The sequence below is a fragment of the Geotrypetes seraphini genome, chromosome 3 (genome assembly GCF_902459505.1).
Source record: "Geotrypetes seraphini chromosome 3, aGeoSer1.1, whole genome shotgun sequence".
Classification (NCBI taxonomy): domain Eukaryota; kingdom Metazoa; phylum Chordata; class Amphibia; order Gymnophiona; family Dermophiidae; genus Geotrypetes; species Geotrypetes seraphini.
Genome location: NC_047086.1, coordinates 22,095,306 through 22,122,710, shown reverse-complemented (window position 1 = coordinate 22,122,710; position 27,405 = coordinate 22,095,306). Strand labels below are relative to the sequence as shown.

Sequence of the window (27,405 nt, the reverse complement as noted above, 5' to 3'; positions counted from 1 at the left end):
ATGGGCAGCACATTTATTGATAAAATTACATTGGCTAACTATAGAAGCCAGAATTCAATGTAAGGTCATTGTAACAGTATCTATAATAATAAAACGCTAAGCGCGCATGCGCACTCGCGCCATGTGTTCCCTGATCTGTCGGGGTATGGTGGCACGAATGCGCATGCACTAGATGGCGCAGCATGAGGGGCCGACACTTAGGGGAAGGAGAGCAGGCCCGGGATTCGGCCGGCCCCGGCCAGGCAAGAGCCTCCTTCCCTGCTGCACCCAGGCCCCACAGCACTGCCTACTTGACGGCCCAAGGGTATCAGCGCCCGCCCCGTGGTTTTTGACAGATGTGACGTTAGGCCACCGTCGACGCATTGCGTGCTCTGGTCAACATTCGCCCCGTCCCCGCGAAGGGAACCACCTCTGCAGCGACTATGAAGCATGCCGGGCACCTGGTAGCGGGGACGGCCGGGCTTACCTCCTCAAGGGGGGGTGGGGTAGCGCCGCCTCCCACTCACCCACGTTTTCCCTTGAGCGAGCGTCTCCTGAAGCTCTTCGTTCCGCGCGGGAATTCCAGGCACCCCGAGCAACGGCCTTGTCTAGCGCGAGCCTTTGACCACCGTGGCCAGTGCGAGCGCAGCCCCGCCCACCCCAGCGCCGCGAGGGACCTTACCCTCCTCTGCTCACGCTGCATGAGGTGATGGATGGCATGGCTTTCGCTGAAAGGGGACCAGCAGCGGCTCAGGTAACGGGAACGCGAATGTGGGGGGGGGGGGGGGGGGATGGTCTCTCGAGGCCAGAGACCTTTCAAGGATGCCATTTCTTCTGGCTTGGTGCATTGGCTCTGGCTCAGGCTACAAAGGACTCAGGGATCCGATTGTTTTTTTTAATTATTTTTATTACATTAGCAATAATGTATCATATCCCACAGAAAACTTAAAAGGCCAGGCATAAGGTGCTTTTTGGGCACTATGATCATCTGTTGCTATAGATCAGTGGTCTCAAACTCGCAGCCCACCAGGTCTATTTTGAGGCTCTGTCTTTCTTTCTGTCTCTTTCCCTGGCCCCCTGTCTGTCTTTCTTTCTTTCTGTCTCTCTCTCTCCCCCTGTCTGTCTTTCTTTCTGTTGCTGCACTGACCGTCTGAAGTGTCCTAAGGAGTAGCACTACGTGAAAAGGGAAGAAAAAAATATTTTGCAAAAACTTCTATTACCAAAAATAGGAGAGGCAGAGAAACTATTGTCTTGAAACAGTGGGAGAGAGACAAAAAGAAAGACAGACAGGGGGAAGGGAGAGCGACAGAAAGAAAGAAATGCCTAAGTCTACACATCTATTCTAGCACCCGTTAATGTAACGGGCTAAAAAACTAGTTTAAGATAATACCGTATATACTCGCATATAAGCGAAAACATCTGAAAACTTGGCTATTTTCAAAGTTGTAAATTCCGCTCTGCTCCATACTAGTCCAAATCCATACTGTATCCATTCTCTTTTCTAATTTTCATGTAAACCGTGCCGAGCTCTACTGTTATAGAGAAGATGCGGCATATAAGCCTAAGGTTTAGTTTAGTATAAGCCAGGGATCTCAAAGTCCCTCCTTGAAGGCTGCAATCCAGTCAAGTTTTCAGGATTTCCCTAATGAATATGCATTGAAAGCAGTGCATGCACATAGATCTCATGCATATTCATTGGGGAAATCCTGAAAACCCGACTGGATTGCGGCCCTCGAGGAGGGACTTTGAGACCCCTGGTATAAGCCAAGATTTTGGGGGCCAAAAAAAGGCCCAAAAATGGAGTCTTGGCTTATATTTGGGTCAGTGTCCACCCTCCCTTCTCTTGAGTCTATTGCAGACCTCTGCTGCTGGTGGTCCAGCGATGGGCTGGGACAGGAGGGGTCCCGGCCGACTCTTAAAAACTTTCATTTCCCTCCAGCCTCCCCAGTGTACCTTTCGATTCCCTGCTGATGTAATGTAATAAACAAGATCCAAAAGCAGACAATGTGATTGGTAGATAACCAGCAAATCAAATGTTTTTCTTATTACTCTGCGTCTTCATAGCAGAACCAATGGCAGAGGCACCTTCTTGACAAACTTGTGCTTCTTGGAAGGATGCAATGTCAGTCAATGCCATAGAAGCTACAATAGTGTCCTCTTATGTCAAATAGGTGCTCAGTACACTGAATACTGTTCCTGTAATAGAGGGTTGGTGCCACCTACAGGCAGCATTGGCAACATCCTTAAAATGAGCACATCCCTCTCTCTCGTAAGTCGGTCCTCCAGGTCGCTATAAGACGGGCCTTCCTGACACCAGGACAAAATTGATTCAGTTGGCAGTAGAGACCAGAGTCCTGCTCCCTTGTCTTACTCTTGCAGCATTTTTCTGTACCGCGCGTGTTTTTTTTGTTAGCCTGGTAAAATTGGTAGACTTTTCACTATCTGGGTGTCAGATGCTGAGCTTTCGTTACGTTTTCAAATATTTGTCTTACGCTCTGGTTTAATGGTCACATGTTGGTCACATGCATTTGTTGCTGCGTGCACTTCTTGTTCCTTGTCTAGATTATTGTAACAAGGCATAAGTGAAGGTGATGAAGTCGCAATTGAAAAGATTTCAAATCCTCCACAATACTGCAGTGCAATTTCATTGTAGGGCTTGCAGATTTGATCGTGGGTCTGCCCTATTACAAAAATCTCCACTAGTTACTGGCAGGGCTGTGGAGTCGGTAGATAAATGTTCCGACTCCGACTCCTCAGTTTTTTGTACTTCAGACTCCGACTCCAGGTACCCGAAATTTCCTCCGACTCCAACTCCTCGACTCCGACTCCACAGCCTTGGTTACTGGCATATTACTATATTCAGTTTGATTCTTTGATACACAGGATGGCGCCCCCAATAACAGTTTATCTGTTTCATTGATCATTCCCTGTAGGCCCAGATGTAAACTTCTCTTCATGGATTCTCACCAGTTGGTCCTTCCTCAGTTTATGAGCCTATGAGGTGCTTGGTTGGGGTTTTTTTTGTTATAGGACCCAAGCTTTAGAACAGTGGTCTCAAACTCAAACCCTTTTCAGGGCCACATTTTGGATTTGTAGGTACTTGGAGGGCCTCAGAAAAAAAATAGTCAATGTCTTAATAAAGAAATGACAATTTTGCATGAGGTAAAACTCTTTATAGTTTATAAATTTTTCCTTTTGGCTAGGTCTTAATAATAATATTTTAATTTATTGCTAAAGAGACATATGATCAAGAAACTGATTTATTTTACTTTTGTGATTATGATAAACATGCTGAGGGCCTCAAAATAGTACCTGGTGAGGCCGCAAGTTTGAGACCACTGCTCTAGAATGTTCTCCCTGTGCCCTTTAGGGAGAATATCCGTACAGGCGTTTTAAGTCACCTTTGAAAACATACTTTGAGCCTTTGGCAGACTCTGATGAATGATATTTCTTATAGGATGATGCAGGGTTTCTCTGTAGACTAAATGTAGGTTTGTGTGTTGCTTTAATATATTTTGCTGATGTTCTTTTTTTTTTTTTTTTAACATGATTTTGGTCTTTAACTGCTTCGGTCTTTTGTTAGGTGAGGTGGTACAGTAAATGATGGACATAGATCCCTAGGCATGTGGAGCGCACAAGGCTGCAGTCTGAGCAGACCTCGACAAGGTTACTTCCAATTCAGGCATCTATTTAGTCTGCTTTAGGGGACAAGCCTTACATGCAAACCAACCCATGTCAACATTTCAGGAGATGAGAGCACCAGATTTCTAAAATACACCACTCTCAAGCAGTATAACATCAGCTGAATTAAAGGAGATTTTGTCCATTTCAAACCTCACCACATAAGCAGCATCAGGTCTTAATGCAAAGCAAATTTTCTGAAGTCAGGGTAGCCATTTTGACTGAGAGAGACAGCATGGGCAGGAGTGAGTGAGTCTCTTGTAGACCTCCAGGACTATATGGTAGGTCTAGGGGGGGGGGGGGGGGGGGGTGATGCCTCAGTTTGAGGGGAAGGGAGGAAGTGAGTGCTCTTTTGGACTTTGGGGAGGGGGCAGCAGAGGAGGGTGTGGAGGGAAAATGCCTGCATATAAACTTTTTACTTATAAGATTTTCCTCCCTTTTTTATGGGAAAAATGTTAGCTCAATTTATATTTGGATGGGTTTATATTTGACTATACAGTATACTTAAAATTTTATAAATTGATACATGTGCTCTTTATTTTTCAGAGATTTATTCAGTATTTGGCATCAAGAAACACATTATTCAATCTCAGTAATTTTTTGGACAAAAGTGGATCACATGGTAAGACTTATTTTATGAAGTGTATTGGAATGCATAAGACCTGTCTCTTCATGATTCATATTCTGTATCTTAATCTGTCTTTTGGTAATGAGGTGCAAAAATGGTAGTGAGGGTTTTTGTTTTTTTTTGAGGGGGGTTAAGATAACTCAGTTCATAAATACTGCTTACGGCACTTGAAAAGTGGAATATTTTCATACAGAGCAAACAAGAAGCATAGTTAATACCACTTGATCTTGTTCTGATTATTTCTCTACAAGTGATGTGAGCGTGAGAAAGTCAGCAATCTGTAAGTAATCCAAATGCATTTATGGTCCCAGCTGAAATTCTCTCAGATTCAAAATGCATCACCTGCATTGAAACAGGTGAGAGATTTTGCTCCCTATCCATTTCTGCATGCCACTCAAACTCCTCTTACTGACTTGCCAAGTGCATTCATTCACTTTGCAGCTCCTCAGTATCTCTCACAGCTCCCCTTCCTGGAAATTCCATTTGTTGGGTAAATCTCTTGTGTACCCTTCTCCTCCATCGCCAATTCCAAACTCTGTTCCTTACTGCATCATGGGGAGAGTGTGGCGCAGTGGTTAAAGCTTCATCCTCAGCACCTTGAGGTTGTGGGTTCAAACCCACGCTGCTCCTTGTGACCCTGGGCAAGTCACTTAATCCCTCCATTGCCCCAGGTCCATTGGGGGGGGGGGGGAAATGCCTCAGTACCTGAATAAAAAAATTAATGTAAACCATTCTGAGCTCCCCTGGGAGAATGGAATCAAATTTTAAAAAGTGTGTGGGTGTGAGTTAGCACATCAAGCTGCTTCTCTGGCTGTATCCAAATCTAGTCTAAAAGCCCACTTTTATGAGGCTGCTTCAACTCCTAGTCATTTATTCAGTACCTATGTCTCTTTTAATAATTCCCACCACAAGTAATTCCCTAAGCTTTTATTTGTTTTCCTTTGTAAGTTCTGCACGGTTCATAGACAACGGCGCGAAAGACAAAAGCGCGCGCCGACAATTGAGCGCAGTGCGTGCCACCGCACCGCTCTAAATTACAGTTTTTAGGGGCTCCGATGGGGGGTTTTGTTGGGGAACCCCCCAGTTTACTTAATAGACATCGCGCCGGCGTTATGGGGGGTTTGGGGGGTTGTAACCCTCCAGATTTTACTGTAAACTGAACTTTTTCCCTAAAAACTGGGAAAAAGTGAAGTTTTCAGTAAAATGTGGGGGGTTACAACCCCCCACACACCCCACAACGCCCCCACAACACGGCGTGATGTCTATTAAGTAAAGTGGGGGGGGTTCCCCCCCCACGCCCCCCCGTCGGAGCACTAAAAACAGTAATTTAGAGTGGCGCAGCGGTGCGCACTGCGCTTAATTGTTTGGGCGCGCCTTTGTCCCGGCGCGCTTTTGACCTGACACCGTTCTGCACTGCGACTGTCTTTTCTGTTTAGGGTACAGTGCTGCCTATACCTAATAGTGCTATAGAAATAATTTTTTTTCCACTACAGTAGAATCTCAGTTAACCGGTACTCGGTTAATTGGCACACTCACCCAACTTTCAAAAAAAATCGCCCGGGGGGGGTGTGTGGAAAAAGTTTGCCGAATCGGAAGCAGTCTTGAGCCGCAAAACCCCGTCCCTCCCTCAAGCTCCAAAGCAGCAGAAGGTGTTATTCCTGAGTTGTGAACCCTCTCTCCTGCTCCAAAGAAACAAGCGGCAGCAGTCCTGAGCCGTGAACCCCCCCCCCCACCTCCCTACCCAAAGCGGCAGCCAGTCTGCAAGAAGCAGCACTCAAAACGGGCTGCTCATGGCTAACCCCCGGCAGGGCGTTTCCTCTGACACGTCACTTCCAACATGTCAGAGATAAGGTCCTGCCAGGGTTGTGACCGGGCCCGCTTTGAGCACTGCCTCCTGCTGATTGGCTGCTGCTTTGGGTAAGGAAAGAGAGGGAGGGAGGTGGGGGTTCGTGGCTCAGGACAGCTGCCGCTTCTGCTGTTTTGGGGTGGGAGGGAGGGAGAAAATTGAGATCTAGATCCTTGTACGGTAACTCTCAGGCAACCAGAAAACAGTTTTCCGACATCCACCAATCCCCATGGTTACTGGATAACTGAGATTCTACTGATCAATCAGTTTGATTGGTGTGCAGTTCTCTTGTACGTGGAAGATGCATGGCACTCCAGAGAATGTGAATTCGGCCTCTTAAGAATTTTTATGTTGTGTTCCTAATGATTGTTAAAACCCAAGCAAAGCTTCTCCAATGAAAGATGAGTTCCAAATCCCAGGTTCTGAATAAATTTCCTATCCTCACTCATTGTAATTTGTACACTTGGAAGCTTTAACCTTGACAGAGGTTTGACCTTGGGTACTAGTGTCTGCTGCTGCTCTGACATGGTTGAAGTTATGCTGCCAATAAATTTTGGCTGCACTAGATTAATTGGGGGAGAATGCAAGTATGCTTTCTCTGAAAGAGTTCTTTTTTTTCTAGAAAAGAATTTAAAAAAAGTACTGTATTTTTGTGATCCTTTTGAAGTTTTGCAACAGCACCCAGCCATGTCCTGACGCAGAGCTTTGGCTCAAAAGGAGATTGCGTCAGCATTTTGGTTTGTGGAATTGTATGTACTGTACCCTGTGTTCAAGGATCAATGATTACCAGATAAGCCTTATTTATATATAGTTACTTGCAAAGATAATTTGCACATTGACTAAAAGTTATTTTAAATATGCATTTATAGAAAAATGGGGACTTTGCGATTAAAGGAGTAAATAAAAGTGCTGTGTTTATTAGAGCATAACTTACTGCCTATTTTTATTAATTGTTGTCATGAGCCTGTTTTGAATAGCACAAGTTAAAAAAAAAATTATTTATGGCTGAGTGTTAGTTTCTTGTGATATTTAAACCTTCATTTCCCTTAAGATAAGAGATCTATATCGTAGGCATGAAATTTTGGGGCATCATACCCAGTCTACTGAGTCCAGTAAAAATAAAGCCCACCAGCAGAACATGGCAACGCTGTACATAAGAACATAAGCAGTGCCTCTGCTGGGTCAGACCAGGGGTCCATCATGCCCAGCAGTCCGCTCACGTGGCGGCCCATCAGCTCCAGGACCTGTATAGTAACCCTCTATCTATACCCTTCTATCCCCTTTTCCTTCAGGAAATTATCCAATCCCTTCTTGAACTCCAAAATTGTACCCTGTCCTATCACGCCATCTGGAAGCGCATTCCAGGTGTCCACCACCCGTTGGGTGAAGAAGAACTTCCTAGCATTGGTTCTGAATCTGTCCCTTTTAATTTTTCTGAATGCCCTCTCGTTCTTGTAGTTTTTGAAAGCTTGAAGAATCTGTCCCTCTCCACTTTCTCTATACCCTTCATGATTTTGTAAGTCTCAATCATATCCCCTCTAAGTCTCCGCTTCTCCAGGGAAAAGAGCCCCAGTTTCTCCAATCTTTCAGCGTATGAAAGGTTTTCCATAGCTTTTATTAAACGTGTCGCTCTCTTCTGAACCCTCTCCAAGTATCGCCATAGCCTCCTTTAGGTACGGCGACCAATATTGGACGCAGTACTCCAGATGCGGGAGCACTATCGCCCGATACAACGGCAGGATAACTTCTTTTGTTCTGGTTGTAATACCCTTCTTGATTATACCTAGCATTCTATTCGCTTTCTTAGTGGCCGCTGCGCACTGTGCTGACGGCTTCATGGTCTTGTCCACTATTACCCCAAGTCCCTTTCTTGGGTACTTTCACTCAGTAACAGCCCTCCCATCGTGTAGCTGTATCTCGGGTTTCTGTTCCCTACGTGCAAGCCTTTACATTTCTCTACATTAAACTTCATCTGCCATCTCGTTGCCCACTCCACTAGCGTGTTCAGGTCCCTTTGTAAATCTTTGCAGTCTTCTTTAGTCCTAGCCCCATTAAATAGTTAGGTGTCGTCTGCGAATTTTATTACTTCGCACTTCGTCCCTGTTTCTAGATCATTTATAAATACATTGAACAGCAGCGGTCCAAGCACCGACCCTCCAGTCCGAGTAGTGGCCCTTCACTCCTACCCTCTGCTTCCTACCTGCCAACCAATTCCAGATCCATCTGTGTACGTCTCCTTCTACCCCATGGTACTTCAGTTTCAGAAGTAGGCGTTCATGGCGTACCTTGTCAAAGGCTTTTTGGAAATCTAAATATACGATGTCTATGTACTCTTGGATAACTAAAGGTACCTTTTTTTTTTTGTTTTTTTAAATAATTTTCTGCATCTAAAACAGGATTTACCCATGGAAGAGGGCTTTTATAAAATTGCATTTGAGTATTGCAGAGAGGCTGTACTACCTTCAAACGATATGCCCTGGGAATGCCTACATACAGAACTGATTTATGCCTCTGTTTTATACAATATGGGCATACACACAGGGTTCACACACACATTCACATGGCGAGTGTGAATTTGGAAGGTTGAAGGAAGAAAAGACCATCCTCTAAAAAAATTTGTTGGGAGAGGGGTTCAAAATACCCACTTTCCTGACTTTGGCATAAGCCCTCATTTAGAAACTTAACCCCAAGCAATAAAGCTTCTTTTATAGCACCGGGGGGGGGGGGGGGGAAAGGATAGAGAAAACCATCAGTGTTAACCCCTCTTAAAACCACTTTCCCCTTTGTGCTTTGCCTTTGTCATGACTGGCACAGGGAGGCCCCAGCAGATAGAGCTGTTGGTTCCTTTTACCCTTTTGAGGATGAGAAACAGGAATTACACTAAAATTAAACTTTATAGCCGACTTGCAATGGTTGAGGATGTTAACGAGGATATGGGAGCATTGGGTGATTGCCCAGTTTACACTACAAACCTGCACGGGAACGAGGATTGCAGAACCTGCAGGATTTCACGGGTATGGAAGAAGCTGCTATGGGATTTCCGCGAGAGTGTAGTCCAAATCTGTGGTGACTCCATAATGAGGCTTGGAATTCACTGAAAGAGGCAGTTGGAGGACCAGAATGAGGCTTGAAACACTTATTGGTTGAATAGTGAATATCATTCAAACCCCCACCCCCCCAAAAAACAAAAACAAAACCCCACACAGAAGGTTGTTGGGTTAGGAGGAAACGGAGCTTTGAGCAAGTAAATAGCTTCAAATCCTGCTGGTTTGGGTGGGTACAGGTTAGATTCCATTGGAGATGAGTGAAATGTCTGTCCTCCTGCATCTCTAGTTTACACTCCTCCAGCATTTGACTACCCCTTTTTAACTAGAAAAAACAAACAAACCCGCTGACTGCATTAAGTGATTCACATGTTTTAAAAATTTAAGTTCATGTTGTATCTAAGCAAGTTATTGGGAATGGGAAGCCCCCTTCCCTTGCTTAAAATCTTTTTGATATAGCTTTCAATCTTTAACCCTACTCCTCTGCCCTCCAACCCAGCCCGCTGATTAACTGTTTCCCTTAACTATATCCATGACATCCTGTTTGTCTTTGGGAAGCAGAGCTGAGCTTGTGATGTCATAATGCCTCATTCCACCAATAAGAGCCAATCTCATTAGTGATGTCACAATGGCTTGATTGTCCTGTACTCCCCTCTGCCCTCCAACCCAGCCCGCTGATTAACCGTTCCCCTTAACTGTATCCATGACATCTTGTTTGTCTGTCTTGCCTGTTTAGATTGTAAGCTCTTTGGAGCAGGGACTGTTTTCTTCTTCTTCTTTGTGACTCTGTGCAGCGCTGCATGCGTCTGGTAGCGCAATAGAAATAATTAATAGGAGTAATTTTATCATTTCAACGCTGTGTATGATTTCTTTTTTTAAACATCTAGATAAGAACATATGATGTAACAGTGAGTCAGACCATAAGGTCCATTGTACCTAGTATCCTTTTCTCCAACAGCAGCCAATTAATGTCAGAGTGAACCAGCTGGATCCCGGAGAGTCGAGCGTTCTTTAGCACTCGTATCCAAAGAGAAGCAGTGACTCAGTTAATAGGAGAAATCCAGAAAATCAACCCCCCCCCCCCCATAAAAGATCACATTTCTTTTAGGAAATAGTTGATTTGGGGAGACTACGTACAATTACATTATACAAATGAGACCGCTCACTCATTTGACACTGTTGGTATGTGCACGCTCTTTGAACTTAATCTGGTCTTCAGGCGCACAGGGGGGAATTTGTTTAGGGCTTTAAAGTTAGATGGCAGGGTGATGCATCCTAAGTGTGAATTCTATAAGGGCAATTCCATGTGGAACGATCTCTAATACTAGCTTAAGTGCCTTTTTTTTTTTTTTTGTGCACGACTTTAGGTGTGGCTTTATCAAGGAATTCCCCTATAAATAAAAGACACCTTAAGTGTGAGCATTTATGCCTGCCAGAAGCTGGTGTAAATGCTTGCACTGAACTTCTGTGCCTCAGAATTGACAGGGAGAGAGGGCAATAAAGTGGAACTTCTGCAGCGTGCCAGATTCAACTCTGGCCATTTTGATACACAGGACTGAATAAGAACACAAGAAAAGCCTTACTGGGTCAGACCAATGGTCCATCTAGCTCAGTAGCCTGTTTTCAGGGTGGCCAATCCAGGTCTCTAGTACCCAAATAGTAGCAACATTCTGTGCTACTGATCCAGTAGCTTCTTCAAGGTCTGTTTCAATAACAGACTCTGGACTTTTCTTCCAGGAAATTGTCCAAATGTTTCTTACTCGTAGTTCATGGATTTTAAGCACTAGACTTGATAGTTTCTGAGAGGGAAATGGCCAAAGCATTAAGCACTTCTGGAAAAATATCTACCTGAAAGCTACGTTGACTTTCATTCTACATCGTACAAGCTTTTCATTTGCCGGTAGACATGTTGGAAAAGGTTGTATGCCTTGCCTAAGGCCCCAAGGAGTGTCAGTGGGATTCGAGCCCTGGTCTCCGTTTTCCAGCCTGTGGCTGAAACCATTTAGGGCACTTTTCTGCACTAAAGGCAGACGGAGCAGGATTTGAACCGGTGATTTCGGGGATTCTAGTTCTGTGCACAAACCATTGTGCTATGTTTCAGGATGCCTAACTAGAGAGAAGTACAACATGGCTGTTGAGGTATTATTCTGGGCAATAGTAGTAGCAGCTAAGGCTGAAAATGGACAAATTTCTACTTGTGTTCTGCGAAATACAAACGACAGGTGAAGCTTTGGCAACTTCAGTGTTGTAGATGACCTTTTTGTCATGTACCGTATTTCCCCTTGTATAGGCCGCAGGAAACGCCTATTCTCGTTTTAAAATTCCTAGGTAAGCCGCCCCATTAGATAAGCCGCGGTGCTACTGGAGTCCCCCGTCCCTTTTAAAATAGCTCCCTCGCTGAGTTGCCGGGACTCGCGAGAACTGACGGCAGGCATTGAGGAAGCAGCGCAGGGCCAGGCTGGATGCCACTCTTTAGGGGTTCTGCGTGGAATCTTGCCACTCTTTGGGGATTCCAAATGGAATCTTGCCACTCTTTGGGGATTCTGCATGGAATCTTGCCACTCTTTGGGGATTCCGAACGGAATTTTGCCACTCTTTGGGGATTCCGAACGGAATTTTGCCACTCTTTGGGGATTCCGAATGGAATCTTGCCACTCTTTGGGGATTCCGAATGGAATCTTGCCACTCTTTGGGGATTCCGCATGGAATCTTGCCACTCTTTGGGGATTCCGCATGGAATCCTGCCACTCTTTGGGGATTCCGCATGGAATCCTGCCACTCTTTGGGGATTCCGCATGGAATCCTGCCACTCTTTGGGGATTCCGCATGGAATCCTGCCACTCTTTGGGGATTCCGCATGGAATATTGCCACTCTTTGGGGATTCCGCATGGAATATTGCCACTCCTTGGGGATTCCGCATGGAATCTTGCCACTCCTTGGGGATTCCGCATGGAATCGTGCCACTCTTGGGGATTCCGCATGGAATCGTGCCACTCCTTCTGTAATTCCCCCACATGAGCACTGTGTATAGATGCACCTTCTTGTCCAGTTTGTCTGTCTTGACTAGACTGTAAGCTCTTTTGAGCAGGGACTCTCTCTTCTGCCTATGTCTAGTAGTGGCTTAGAAATGTTGATTAGTAATAGCAGCTTTTCTGCTGAGCATCATCTGATGATAATAATAATTTTTAAAAAACACTCCCACCATGGTATTTTTTTACTCTGTTATTGAAGCTTTGTGCATCAGACCCCTTTCAAGATTCCCCTCAAACATGTTTTTTCCTCCTACATCTGTGTAAGTGTTGAGGGTTTTGGTTTTTTTTGTATATATGTTGCTATTTGAAGGATAGGAATCTTTTTCTTTACGTATGAGCTGTTAGTTTGTGACTCATCTGAAATAGATGTATTTTTAACCACAATTAGTTTAAAATACCTAAATTGCCAGGCTGTAGAGACTTAATAGAATCATAGACATTATATACAGTAGCAGTAAGGGCTCAGTGGGATGGGATGAGGAGAGGGACTGGTCCTCTTCTATATTCACAATGTTTCATTATAATGTTTGACATATTAACGTCGCCAGGGAAAGACTCAAAACTCTTGATCCAATTATTCCTTAATGCAGTAAATCCAAAGGAAAATAAAAAAAATACCGACTGAGATGTTTTGGAAATAAGTCATCGCTTCTGCAGATGAGAATCTGTTCTTTATCTATCTTTCTCTCAGTCAGGAGGAGCTGGGGAATTTAGCTCCACAAGCTAGCTGGTGAAATTGTAGAACCAGTACTTTAGGTATGGTAAAAAGATGAAATCGCAGGGACTTGAAAAGGCTCAAAGCAGCAAGATACAGGAGAAATGCATTGCCAGAGGATGTGGTAAGAGCGGTTAATGTAGCTGGTTTTAAAAAGGGTTTGAACAAGTTCCTGGAGGAAAAGGCTATATTCTGCTGTTGAAACAGACACGGGGGAAGCCTTGGATCGGTGGCATGGAATGTTGCTACTCTTTTGGGGGTTTTGACAAGTACTAGTGACTTGCATTGGCCACCGTGAGGACAGGCTATTGGGTTGGATGGACCATTGGTCTGACTCAATATGGCTATTCTTATATTCTTATGTGAGCCAAGTATAGGACAATTAAGCCATTGTAAGATCGCTGCTGAGGTTGGCTCTGAGGCATTATGACATCACAATCTCAGCTCTGGAATGTTGCTCTCATTGGGGTTCCGGAATCTTGCTATTCTTTGAGATGTTGGAATGTTGCTACTCTTTGGGTTTTGGCCAGGTACTAGGGACCTAGATTGGCCACCGTGAGAACGGGCTACTGGGCTTGATGGACATAAGAACATAAGAACATAAGAACATAAGCAATGCCTCTGCTGGGTCAGACCTGAGGTCCATCATGCCCAGCAGTCCGCTCACGCGGCGGCCCAACAGGTCCAGGACCTGTGCAGTAATCCTCTATCTATACCCCTCTATCCCCTTTTCCAGCAGGAAATTGTCCAATCCTTTCTTAAACCCCTGTACTGTACTCTGCCCTATTACTCCCTCTGGAAGCGCATTCCAGGTGTCTACCACCCGTTGGGTAAAGAAGAACTTCCTAGCATTCGTTTTAAATCTGTCCCCTTTCAACTTTTCCAAGTGTCCTCTTGTTCTTTTATTTTTCGAAAGTTTGAAGAATCTGTCCTTCTCTACTCTCTCTATGCCCTTCATGATCTTATAAGTCTCTATCATAGCCCCTCTAAGTCTCCTCTTCTCCAGGGAAAAGAGACCCAGTTTCTCCAATCTCTCAGCGTATGAGAGGTTTTCCATCCCTTTTATCAAGCGTGTCGCTCTCCTCTGAACCCTCTCGAGTAACGCCATATCCTTCCTAAGGTACGGAGACCAATATTGGACGCAGTATTCCAGATGCGGGCGCACCATCGCCCGATACAATGGCAGGATAACTTCTTTTGTCCTTGTTGTAATACCCTTCTTGATTATGCCTAGCATTCTATTTGCTTTCTTAGCGGCTGTTGCGCACTGTGCCGTCGGCTTCATTGTCATGTCCACCATTACCCCCAAGTCCCTTTCTTGGTTGCTCTCATTCAATAATATCCCTCCCATCGTATAGTTGTACCTCGGGTTTCTGTTTCCAACATGCAATACTTTACATTTCTCAACGTTGAACTTCATCTGCCATCTCGCCGCCCATTCCCCCAATTTGTTCAAGTCCCTTTGCAATTCTTCGCATTCCTCTTTAGTCCCAGCTCCACTAAATAGTTTTGTATCGTCCGCAAATTTTATTATCTCACACTTCGTGCCTGTTTCTAGATCATTTATGAATATATTAAATAGCAGCGGCCCGAGCACTGAGCCCTGCGGAACACCACTCGTGACCCCCATCCAGTCCGAGTAGTGGCCCTTCACCCCTACCCTCTGTTTCCTACCCGCCAACCAGTTTCTGATCCATCTATGTACGTCTCCGTCCACTCCATGGTTCTTCAGTTTCCGGAGTAGACGTTCGTGAGGCACCTTGTCAAAGGCTTTTTGGAAATCAAGGTATATGATGTCTATGGGGTCTCCTCTGTCCATCCGTTTGTTAATTCCTTCGAAGAAGTGCAATAAGTTCGTTAGGCACGATCTCCCCCTGCAGAAACCATGTTGGGTTGTTTTCAAAAGTTCGTTTCTTTCCAGATGTTCATCGATGTGTTCTTTAATCAGTGCTTCCGTCAGTTTCCCCGGAACCGAGGTCAAACTCACTGGTCTGTAGTTTCCCGGGTCACCTCTTGATCCCTTTTTAAAGATGGGCGTGACATTGGCTATCTTCCAATCCTCTGGGATCATGCCTGTTTTCAAGGATAGGTTGCAAATTTGCTGCAGTAGTTCCGCTATCTCCTCCTTTAATTCCTTCAGAACCCTGGGATGGATTCCGTCCGGACCCGGGGATTTGTCAGTTTTAAGTTTTTCTATCTGCCTGTGTACATCATCAAGGCTCACTTCCATGGATGTTAATTTTTCTGCTTGATTTCCATTGAATATTTGTTCAGGTTCCGGTATGTTGGTTGTGTCTTCGTTTGTAAATACAGACGAGAAGAACATGTTGAGTCTTTCTGCGACTTCTTTCTCCTCCTTCACCGCTCCCTTCCTGTCTCCTTCGTCCAGCGGTCCTACCTCCTCCCTAGCTGGCTGTTTCCCTTTAACATATCTGAAGAACGGTTTGAAATTTCGTGCCTCCCTGGCTAGCCTCTCTTCATACTCTCTTTTGGCTTTTCGAACCACACGGTGACATTCTTTTTGATACTTCCTGTGCTCCTTCTGGTTCCCTTCAGTTTTGTCCTTTTTCCATTCCCTGAATGAATTTTTCTTATTGCCTATCGCTTCCTTCACTATTTTAGTCATCCATACTGGGTGTTTTGTTCGACCCTTTTTGCACCCCTTTCTGAATCTGGGGATGTGCAGATTTTGTGCCTCGCTCACTGTGTCTTTGAAAAAAGACCAGGCATGTTCTACTGTTTGCCATTTTTTGGAAGTGTTCCTAAGTTTCTTCCTTACCATTTCCCTCATTGCTTCATAGTTTCCTTTCCTGAAGTTGAAAGATGTCGCTATGGTTCTCTTTCCGTTCGGTATGCCTACTTCAACCTTGATCTTGATCATATTATGATCACTGTTTCCCAACGGTCCCACTACTTCCACTTCCTTTGCAGGTCCCCTTAGTCCATTTAGGATTAAATCCAGAGTGGCATTTCCTCTCGTCGGTTCTCTAACAAGCTGCTCCATGAAGCAATCTTGTATAGCCTCCAGGAATTCTGTCTCCCTAGCGCATCTTGAGCTTCCAAGACTCCAGTCTATCCCAGGATAGTTGAAGTCTCCCATAACAACTGTGTAACCACTTTTGCATTCTCGCTTCATCTCGGCATCCATTTCTTTATCGCTATCTCCGGTTTGCCCGGGTGGACGATAGTATAGGCCCATCTTTATTTCATGCCCTTTCCTACCCGGTATTTTAACCCATAGCGATTCCAGTTTGTTGATCATCTCCGCTGTGTCCATTCTTGTCGATTGTATGCTTTCTTTTACGTATAGGGCTATTCCTCCTCCTTTCTGACCTGACCTATCCCGGCGATAGAGCTTGTACCCCGGCAGTGCTGTATCCCATTTGTTTTCCTCATTCCACCACGTTTCAGAGATTCCAATGATGTCTATGTCCTCTGCATTGGCCATGGCTTCTAGCTCCCCCATTTTGTTTCTTAAACTCCTTGCATTAGTATATATGCAGTTTAGATCCTGGCATTTTGTCGTCTTCATTTCTTTTCCCTGTGCTTCAGTCTTTGGTGTCTTCTCTTTTGCTACAATCTTTCTAACCTCCTCTTCTGGGTTAGTTGACTCCTGTAATTTGTCTCTTGTTTCTTCCCTGCCTTTTTTCCCCTTAGTATCTTCATGGGATACCTTCTTCCGAATCATCGACGCTAGGTCGACTGTCGGCTTTCCCCTTTCTCTTAGTTTAAAGCCTGTTCTATTCCTCTCTTGACGTTGTTTGCTAGAAGTCTTGTTCCCGCCACGCTCAGGTGCAGGACCACTGGTTTGACCCAGTAAGGCTATTTTTATGTTCTTATGTGAGCCAAGTATAGGACAATTAAGCCATTGTGACATCGCTGATGAGGTTGGCTCTGAGGCACTGTGGAATGAGGCATTATGACAACACAATCTCAGCTCTGGAATGTTGCTCTCACTGGGGTTCCGGAATCTTCTTGTTCTTTGAGATGCTGGAATGTTGCTACTCTTTGGGTTCTGGCCAGGTACTAGTGACCTGGATTGGCCACCGTGAGAACGGGCTACTGGGCTTGACGGACCATTGGTCTGACCCAATAAGGCTATTCTTATGTTAATGTACATCAGTGGAATATTCTATGCCTATAGACACGAAGGGCTAGATTCACAGAAACACTGCTGAAAGTTGGGCTCCTAGATCGCACCTGCCAACACCTAACAAGTGTGTTTTTTAATTGGTTTTAAAGGGCACGATTAAAAGCTAATTAAAACAGATTTAAAAAGAAATTAGGCACCCTCCGGGAGTGGTGCCTAGTGACGCTAAAGCCCAGAAACGGACATATTTAGGGGTGGCACTGGACTTTGGCATCACTAGGCGCCGCTGGCTGCGATTCTACAAGGACCCTAGGTGCCGGGAAGGGGAATGGGGACTTGTATACCACCTTTTGTGGCTTTCAAAGCGGTGGGCATTGGAGGATTGTGACTTGCTCAGGGTCACAAGACACAGCACTGGGATTTTGATCTCACAACCTCTGGGTGCCGAGGCAGCAGCTCTACCAGTGAGCCACACCTTCAGTCTGTCCCAGTGTAGCAATTCTTATGTGAGCTGAGTATAGAACAGTGAAGCCATTGTTACATCACGGATGACTTTAGCTCTTAAGCATTGGTGGAATGAGGCTTTATGATATCACAATCTCAGCTCTGGAATGTTGCTATTCCTGCCAGGCACTCGTGACGTGAGTCGGCCAGTGTTGGAAACGGGATACTGGGCTTGATGAACTTGGATACTGCCGTTTTGTGGCTTTCAAAGCGGTGGGCATTGGAGGATTGTGACTTGCTCAGGGTCACAGAGAGCAGCACTGAGATTTTGATCTCGCAACCTCTGGGTGCCGAGGCAGCAGCTCTGCCAGTGAGCCACACCTTCCCCTGGCCTACATTCCCGGTGCCTAGAGTCCTCTGCGATTCTGTAAGCAGCGCCTGTCTGTGATTGACATGGGGCAGGCACCACTTAGAATCAGCCCCAAAGGTACTTGGGCGGGCTCCTTACTAGAGAATGACACGAGGGGGAAAAATTTGTCCCCGTCCCCGTGAGCTCATCCCTATCCCCGTCCCCGCAAACCATCTGATCCCATGTAAGGAAATGTACCAAATAGGTGCACCCCCATTGGAAAAACCTCTTACTATCTCCCAGATGGGAGAGGGTACCTTACTGGACTCCCTCCCACCCCTCATAAAATATGTAAAAAAACATACGCAAATGTGCTATTGAATTGCTACAGAATTTTCTAAATCTTGCTGCAGAAATACCAAAGATCAACTTCCGGTGACGTCATCACCTTGAATGGCGGGTTAGAGCCGGAGCTCTGATCCCGGAGTAAACGTTCCCCCAATCAGGAGCAGGCACGCTGTGGTAGCGAGCTGGGCACCCGGTGTGCAGAGTGAGTGAAGCTGAGCGGATCCATAATATGCCGTCTAAAAAGAAATCCGAAGAGGGGAGACCGCACGAGAAGGCGCTAGAAAAAAGCGATCTGCGTCAGTCGCGCGGAGCCTCGTGCGCGTCCCAGCGTGAGTCCGGGGAGAGCAGGTCCGATGAAGAGTCGGAGAGGGGGGCCTCTCCGAGACTGCGACGCATGGACTCCTCCTCCGCAGCAGTGACTAAGGCAGACCTCCAGCAATGGGTTTGTGATATTAAACAGGAGGTTGCTGGTGTCAAAGGGAAAATCCGGGACGCTGTGAAAGAAATCAAGAGGGACATAGCAGACCTCATGGGGAGAGTTGAGGAGACTGAAAGGACAATGGGGGAACAGGAGGAGGTGGTACAAAACATGAGTGGGGCATTTGAGGTGGCCCAAAAGGACTGGCAGGACTGTTACAACCGGGTGGAGGATCTGGAAAACTGCTCCCGCCGGAATAATGTCCGCATCCGCGGTGTGCCTGAATCGGCGAATTATACAGATGCGGTGAAGGTGGTGCAGGAGATATATCAATCTCTCTTCTTTTTGGCTGAAGACGGTGAAGAACCCATTGGGGTCTTGAAAGTGGACCGGGCTCATCGCACACTGGGACCCAAGCGAGATGACTATCCAAGGGACATTATTGCATGTCTCCACAATTATGCCGACAAGGAGCGGATGGTGCGCAAGGCCCGGGATCTGGGGTCATTTGAGTGGAAGACGCATAAAGTGGAGGTGTTTCAGGACCTTTCTGCTATTACTTTGCAACGCAGGAGAGAGTTTCGCCCGATTGTGATGATCCTGAAGCAGAACAGTCTCAGATACCGATGGCTGTTCCCCTTTGGGCTCCTTCTCACTATTAACGGTGCCCATAAGAAAGTGACCACTGTAGCGGAGGCTAGAAAATTGTTGCGGAAGGAGGGGATCCTTACTGGAGAGGTTCTGACGCCGGACCGGCGAGGGGCCCAACAGTCCGAGAAATTTCGCTGGAGAGAGCGTGGGGCCAGGTCACGAAAACCGGGTGCTGGTGGTCGTGAGGTGGAGGAACCATATGGGAGAAGCGGAGCTGGACCTTCCAATTGCACTGGCGAGTGAGCGATGGCGGACCCTGCTTGGCTGCTCTTGGACAGTTGGGACTTTCCATGCCTTGACTGGGCAGATGTGTTGCTTGGAATGTGTGGGGGGCTGGATGTGAGGGGTTATTATTCACGGGGGTGAGTGTGTGAGGATGCCTAGGGGAGAGTGATTGGGGATGAATGCTTGTTGGGGGGCTGGGGAGGGGAGGGGGAATGGATGAGGGGTTCATGAGCTGGGGTGGGGTCACCCGGAGTCATGGGAGGGCTGAGGAGCAGGTGGAGATGGGTAGGGTTGGGAGGGGGGTGGGGTTGGTGGGGGGTGGGGATAGGGGGATGGGTAGGTGACAGCATGGGCTTTTGGGTCTGGAGTGGGGAGAGGGGGAAGTGGGGTTATGGGTTATGGGACCTGATTCTTTGAGAGTGGGCAGTTTTAACGTTAAGGGCCTCAATATGCCACGTAAACGCCAGCTCTTGTTGAAGGAGTTGAAGAGGCTGCGTATTGATATCAGCTTCATTCAGGAAACTCATTTTGTGCGTCCTGGAGAGAAGCTGGTACAATATAGAGAATATCCGGGAAGGGTCTGGGCCTCCAATAGGAAAGAACGGAAAAAGGCAGGGGTGGGCATTTTGTTTGCTAAACGTCTTAAGATCGTGCCTGAACGGGAATGGAGGGATGAGAGGGGGCGATGGGTGATATGGGTGGGGCAGATAAATGGGGAAGTAGTCACTCTGGTGAATTTGTATGCCCCGAATTCTAAACAGGGTTCTTTTTTCGATGAAGTATTGGCCAAGGTACTGCAGGTTAAGAAGGGGTCGGTGCTTGTGGGAGGGGATTTTAATTTAGTTATGGATCCCAGGTGGGACTCTACGGGGGTTGGAGGGGACCGGCTTAAGTCCGATAGGAAACGCCTTAAACACTTTGTTGACGTACTCAATATTGTAGATGGGTGGAGATCTCAGCATTACATAGATAAAGATTATACGTACTACTCCCCTGTTCATGGGGTTTATACTAGAATTGATATGTTGTATCTGGATAAGGGGTGGGGGGGTAGATTGCTGGGGTCCTCCATTGGGGACATTGGTTGGTCAGATCATGCTCCCATTTGGATGGATGTGCGATGAGGTGCTTCGAGAGTCGGTGATCAATACTGGAGATTGAATGATAGTTTATTGAGAGATCCGCAGCTGGTCCGCAAGGTGGAGCAGGTTATTGCGGATTTTTTGGAGCATAATAATGTTGATTCCTACTCTCCGATAACGATATGGGAAAGTTTGAAGGCCGTACTGCGGGGGGAGCTTATTTCTATGGCCGCTCATAAAAAGAGGCTTCAATTGCAGAAGGAACGGTGTCTGAGAGAGACTTTACGTCAACTGGTAGATCAACATAAGAGGGGCCAGGGGGGAGCTCCCCTTGGACTTCGGATAAGGGAAGTTCGGGCGGAATTGGGGAAGTTGGAGGATGAGGAGATTCAATTCAATCTTGAGCGTCTTCGTTTAAGGTTCTTTGAATCTGGTAATAGAGCGGGGAAATTGCTGGCTCATCGTCTGTGCCTGCAGCAGACGCAGTCTAATATCATGGCTATTAAGGATGGCTCGGGACAAACATTGACAGCTGAGGGGGCTATTCATGCACGATTTTGTGAATTCTATCAGCAGCTTTATACGCCAGAGAGTCAGGGGTCGGGGGAAGAGATTGGGAATTATCTTCAGGATTTGGGCTTGGCATCCCTCACGGCCTGTGAGGCGCAAGGGCTGGATGCGGACATTACGTTGGAGGAGGTACATAATGTGATTCGACAATTGAGACTGGGGAAATCACCGGGCTTAGATGGGTTCACGGGGTTGTTTTATAAGAAGATGTCTACTTTGGTGGCTCCATTGTTGGTGCGTTTATATAATGATCTGAGAGAGGGAGCCCAATTGCCCTTTTATATGCGGCTGGCTGGGATCACGATTTTACCAAAGCCTGGGAAGGATGCCACTCAGTGTGGGAGCTACAGGCCTATCTCACTGTTGGGTATTGATACCAAAATTCTTGCTCGAGTGCTGGCTGATCGTTTATCACCTCACATGCTGACACTTATCCACCCAGATCAGGTGGGATTCATAGGGGGAAGGCAGGCGGCAGATGGAATCCGCAAAGTTCTGAACTTGATCTGGCAGGCCCGACATAGTGGAGGTCCTTGGGTAGCAGTTGCGGTGGATGCCGAGAAGGCATTTGACCGCGTGGATTGGCGATTTATGGAGGCAGTTCTTCGCCATGTAGGTCTGGGGGCCAGATATATGTCTTGGATTCTGTCTTTGTATAACGGACCTCTGGCGTGTGTGAAAATTAATGGGGTATACTCTGCTCCTTTTGAGCTCAGGCAAGGCACGAGACAGGGTTGTCCGCTCTCGCCTTTGCTTTTTGCTTTGGTGATTGAGCCTCTTGCGCAAAAGATCCGACTATCCACTGGGGTGAAGGGCGTACGAGTTCAAGGGGGTGAGCATAAATTGTCCTTATTTGCAGACGATATTTTAGCAATTGTGGAGGGCTCGGCGGAGTCCCTTAGATCCCTTCAGGATCTTATGACAGACTATGGGGCTTTATCAGGCTTTAAGGCCAATATGACTAAAACGGAGATACTTAATATATCGGTCCCGGCAGTGGATATATCCTGTATTCAGAGGGTGGTGCCCTTTCGGTGGGTTAAGGGCCCTATACGATATCTGGGTATCCAGTTGGGGGTGGATTGGACGTCCCTATTCCAGCTTAACTATATTCCTCTAGTGGCATCCTTAGCTAGGGATATGGATCGGTGGGCCTCATTATATGTGTCTTGGATGGGACGCATGGAGGTTATTAGGATGTTGGTCTTACCTAAGTTCTTATATTTTTTCCAGGTTTTGCCTATAGAAGTCCCTAGACAGTATTTTCTCCGATGGCAGCGGAACCTTTTACGTTTCGTGTGGGGAGGTAGACGACCCAGGGTGGCTCAATGGGCCATGTTCAAGTTTAAAGCAGAAGGGGGTCTGGGAATCCCCCATTTGGAGCATTACTACCGCGCGGCTCAGCTCCGAGCGGGAGTGGAGTGGCATGCGCCATCTTTGAAGTTGTGGGTGCAGGTAGAGCAGGGAGTTTTGAGTGGATCGGGGGGGGGGGCTCGAACCCTTGGGTCGCTTATGTGGGGGGACTTGGGGCCACAGGAGTTGGGGACCATTTCTAATCCGTTTACTAAATGGACGTTGAGGGTGTGGAAGGGAGAGGCTAGCAAACTCCTGGGTCAAAGTAAGGGGTTGCATCATTTACCATTGTGCAATGCCTCTGAATTCGCACCGGGCAGAGATGGGGGGATATTTGTGCGGTGGGCAAGGAAAGGGTTGCAGTACTTTGGCCAATTTCTAGAGGGGGAGTCCATTTGTGCTTTTCCGGAGCTCCAAAAGCTCTATCAGCTTGATTCTAAGGACCTCTTCCCGTATCTACAAGTGAAAAGTTATTTGCAGAAGGCTAAAAGGGATGATGCTGCAGCTTATAGCTGTTCCGACTTTGAGCAGCTTTTGGGGTCCCCAGTGCGTAGAGGTTGCATTTCGCTGTTGTATAAATGGGTGCATCAGGATAGGGACCGGAAGCCTCCGTATTTACTGGCTTGGGAAGGGGACTTAGGGCAGGTGTTTGAGGCATCCCTGTGGGAAACTATTTCGTCTAGGATACACCATTTAGCTGTGGCCCCTTTGTTGGTGGAGAATGCGCTTAAAATGCTGGTGCACTGGTATCTCACCCCAGTGATCCTGAGTAAGATGTCCGCTACGGGCACGGACTTATGTTGGAGGGGATGTGGGCAGCGGGGAACATTCTTTCATATGTGGTGGAGTTGCCCCTCCATTCAAGACTTCTGGAGTCAGATGTTTAAGTATGTGGGGGCTCTCCTTCAAGTGCCCCTCACGGAAAGGGCGGAGGTGGCTTTGTTGGGGTTTCCCTCTGGAGGGGCAGATGACACCCAGGATAGACTGGTACGATTGGCCTTTACAGCGGCTAGGCTGACTGTGGCTCAACACTGGCGCAGTACCGCTCCACCTACTTTGGCTCTAGTGCGAGAGAAATTGGGCTGGGTGTGTGAGAAATATCGGCTCTCGGCCTTGTTGACTAGAAAATGGCAGCAATATCACGATATTTGGGGGAGATACCTGGCAATGGAGGGTCTGGATGTGGATAGTTATGATGTCAGCTGAGGTACTGGCTCCGGCCCGGATGGATTCTCTGGGGGTTTGTCTTATTGGGGTTCTGTGATATTTGTCCCCTTCTTTTCTGTTTTCTTCTTTTCCTCTCATTGGGGTGCCATCGTGCCTACTGGTGGTGTTCTTGGGTTCTAGGGGGGTGCAGGGTGCTGTCACTAAGGGGGTGGGGGTGGGAGGGGGAGGGGGGTGACATCAGGGGTTTTGATGTTATGCAGATTGCCTGCCTGTATTGTTGTTGGATTTTCCTGATGTTTTGCTGTGCTGTTTTTTTTCTTGTTATAAATAAACAATTGCAAAAAAAAAAAAAGAAATACCAAAGATCTGCCTCATGAAAAAAGGGCCATGCAGGTAGTTCTACAAGAAAATTGGTTTTATGCCTGGAGAAAGAAAATTTAAAAACACCTTCCCCCCCCTTATACTATTTAGTCTTCCTGAATTCTTCTTCCGCCATAGAAAGGCTCATTTGTGCAAGGGTTGGATTCCTGCGCAGATGTTACTTCATGTTTTGCCGCCCTAGAACCTGTGGGGCTCAATGAAAATGCATCTTCTCCCCTGTGCAGCGATCAATAGCACGCGTTCGGCAAGCGGTTTTGAGGGATATCGGTATTGATTTCTGTAAAAGAGGTCTGAAATAGTAAAAACCTTTTGTAAGGAAAAAGAAAGTTGAGTTTCAAGTCTTGAAACTCAAATTTCATTTTCCTTACAAAGGATCGCGCGGTCCAGCAGCCCCCTCCTGCCCGATCGCCGCGTCCCACCATCTCCCTCCCTCCTTCCCTTCACCTTATGTGCCGAATTGTTCTTCTCCCAGCAGCACGCTTTCAACAAGTCACATGCGCGCATGCGGCTGCTTCAGTTGAATCTTCTCCTCTGACGCAACTTCCTGTTTCTGGTTGCGTCGGAGGAGGATTCGGCTGAAGCAGTCGCGCACGACTTATTGAAAGCGTGCTGCTGGGAGAAGAACAATTCGGCACATAGGGTGAGGGAGAGAAATGACAGGATGCGGTGATCGGGCGGGAGGGGACTCCTAGACACTTCGATTCTTGACCGCACGTCGTGTGCCCTTCACTGTGGAGACCGTTCACAGCACCACAGGGTGGTGAATGGCCTTGTCCCTGTCCCCGTGGCTACTATTATTTTCTCGCTCCCCGTTTCGGCGGGGTACCCGCGGCTTGCAGCGGGTATCAACCACCGTGTCATTCTCTAATCTAGTCAATAAGGAAAGCCCATAAGACACTAGGAGCAGTAAATGCATGCTCATAAAGGACCAATTACAGAACTACAAAATATAGGAACTTGTAGTTCCGAGCACAGCTGTCCTTGATGTAACAAACAATATTTATTTACCTATACCTACCACTTATATTAAGTGGTTTACATTCAGGTACTCAAGCATTTTTCCCTGTCTGTCCCAGCAGGCTCAACCTCTATCAAACGTACCTGGAGCAATTGGGGATTAAGTGACTTGCTCAGGGTCACAAGGAGCAGCATGGGATTTGAACCCACAGCCTCATGGTGCTGAGGCTGTAGCTCTAACCACTGCGCCACACACACTGTTTAAAATTTCCACAGAATCTCAGAGTGCCTGTCAAAGCGTTCCATAAAGCAGGTCCAGCAATGTACACTTTAGAAAACTGCTGAAGACCTCTCTTTGCACAAGCATATTTATTTATTTATTTTTTTGCTAGGTGCATTAAATTCAGTAATGACGATGTTACTCTTTTCTAAGATGGGTGTAATAATATTAATAATAATTTTATTTCTTATATACCGCCAAAGCCATAGTAGTTTGAGGTGGTTTACAACGAAGAAGGGCTGGACAATCGGCGAAAATGGTACAATGGTACAATCAGAGAAAATAGGTGGCAGAGGAAAATGGTACAAACAGAGAAAATAGGAACAATCAGCGAACAGTGCCACCAAAATTACTGGAAGAGATAATCATAATCACATAACATACAAAACACTATCTCCTGCTGAGGTAGAAAACAGACAACGGTCAGACTGTAGTGGAGAAAGAGGCCTCAAAACCAGTGAAGGAGCTCTTCAAAACAGAAAGAGCTACCTTAGTTCATCGTAGGCCAGAAAAACTTCACCACCTCCAATCTTGTTTCCCGCTTCATCCAACAGCAGGGGTAGCAGAATTAGCAAAGCTTAAATTGGAAAAGTTTATCACCCCTTAGAGATATCAAGCAGCATGGAAAGGCAAATACTGAATTACCGTATTTTTTGCTCCATAAGATGCACCCACCTCTAGAGGAAGAAAAACCAAGAAAAAAAATTCTGAACCAAATGAGTGCCCTGTACCCTGTCCCTCCTCTGGTGGTCTAGTGGTAGGCACGTCTAATGGTAGGCAGCCCCAAGCCAGCCTGCCCCAAACCAGCCAGCCAGAACCCTCCCCCCCACCGGTACCTTTTTAAATTCCTCTCTCCCTCCCTAGACAGCTGTCTCAGTATTTTTATCATCCCCCCTGTACCTTTCTAAAACACCCCCCCTCCCCCCGCAGGTACAATTTTTTTACCCCCCCACCGCTGCAAGCCCCTATTTAAAATATCCCCCTACATGCCTGCCGCCAAACCTTTTTAAAACTTCCCCCCCCGCAAACACCTGCCGCCGCATCTTTTTCACTCCCCCCGCAAACACCCGCTGCTGTACCTTTTTAAAATATCCCGCCCCCTTCTGCAAACACCTGCCACCGTCGTACCTTGTTAAAAACATCCTGGTGGTCTAGTGTGATTCCTCCCTGCTAGCTGTCTTCTATTTCCCAGACAGGAGCAGCGGCGGTCAGGCGTGAGCTTTCCGAGCTCCTGCCTGGCCCTGCGCCGCTTTCTGATTGGCTGCCGTCAGTTCTCACGGTCCGTAACAGTACTTTTTGAGACAGGTAAGGAGTGCTGGTCCCTGCCAGACTTTAGAATGAGACTCGTAGGTAAATCAGCAAAGAAAAAGGTTGGCATACTTGAGGCAAGCAGTGTGTCTGAGGTTTGTAGTCAAGGCTCATACAGGAATCACCCCTGCCTTCTTCCTTACACCTTTCTAACCTAGCTCTGACCCTGCCTCTTATATTTCCTGGTCTTTGTCTCCCTGGCTTCTCCTTCCTGTGTCACTTTCCCCTTCCTGTATTAAATGGGCTCCAGCTTCCGCAGGGGGAGTGGGTAACGTCTTATAGACTCCCTCACGATGTTAATTTGAATTTGGACATTAACTGGTAACCAGTAAGGGAATAATAACTGATCAGATTGAGAAGCATTACAAGCAAGCTGTGTTTTGTGTAAGTTGTAAAATTTAATGGAATAAAGTGGAATACCTGCAAAGAGAATTGTAGTAATCTAAAAGCACAAGAGCAAAGACCTGGTGAAGAGATTTTAATATTAATTTAATTAAGGGCTTCAATGGCTGGGAGGGTGTAGATGGGCTGGAGTGGGTCTTGACGGAGATTTTGGCAGTTGGAACTCAGGCACAGTACCGGGTAGAGCTTTGGATTCTCGCCCAGAAATAGCTAAGAAGGAAAAAAAAAAAAAAATTTAAATTGAATCAGGTTGGGCAGACTGGATGGACCATTCGGGTCTTTATCTGCCGTCATCTACTATGTTACTATGTTACTATGTTACTATGTTACTATGTTACTATTATGAATATCTTAACAGACTTGAGCAGACTTTTGTTAAAACCATAAATGATTTGTTTTGGAGTAAATTTAGAGAGATGTGTTTTAAAAGACAAAGTAGGATCTAACAATATAC

At 46.5% G+C, this 27,405-nt stretch overlaps 1 protein-coding gene across 16 annotated transcripts in view; it reads left to right on the top strand.

Moving 5' to 3' along the window:
* The window catches only part of SNAP91 (synaptosome associated protein 91), a 262,921-nt gene that overhangs the window by 61,505 nt on the left and 174,011 nt on the right, over positions 1-27,405 (top strand). For all 16 annotated transcript variants that reach the window (XM_033937980.1, XM_033937977.1, XM_033937978.1 and 13 more), the window contains exon 4: positions 4,207-4,282. In XM_033937980.1, coding sequence (XP_033793871.1) covers positions 4,207-4,282 — 76 coding nt within the window. The remainder of the gene's footprint in view (positions 1-4,206; positions 4,283-27,405) is intronic.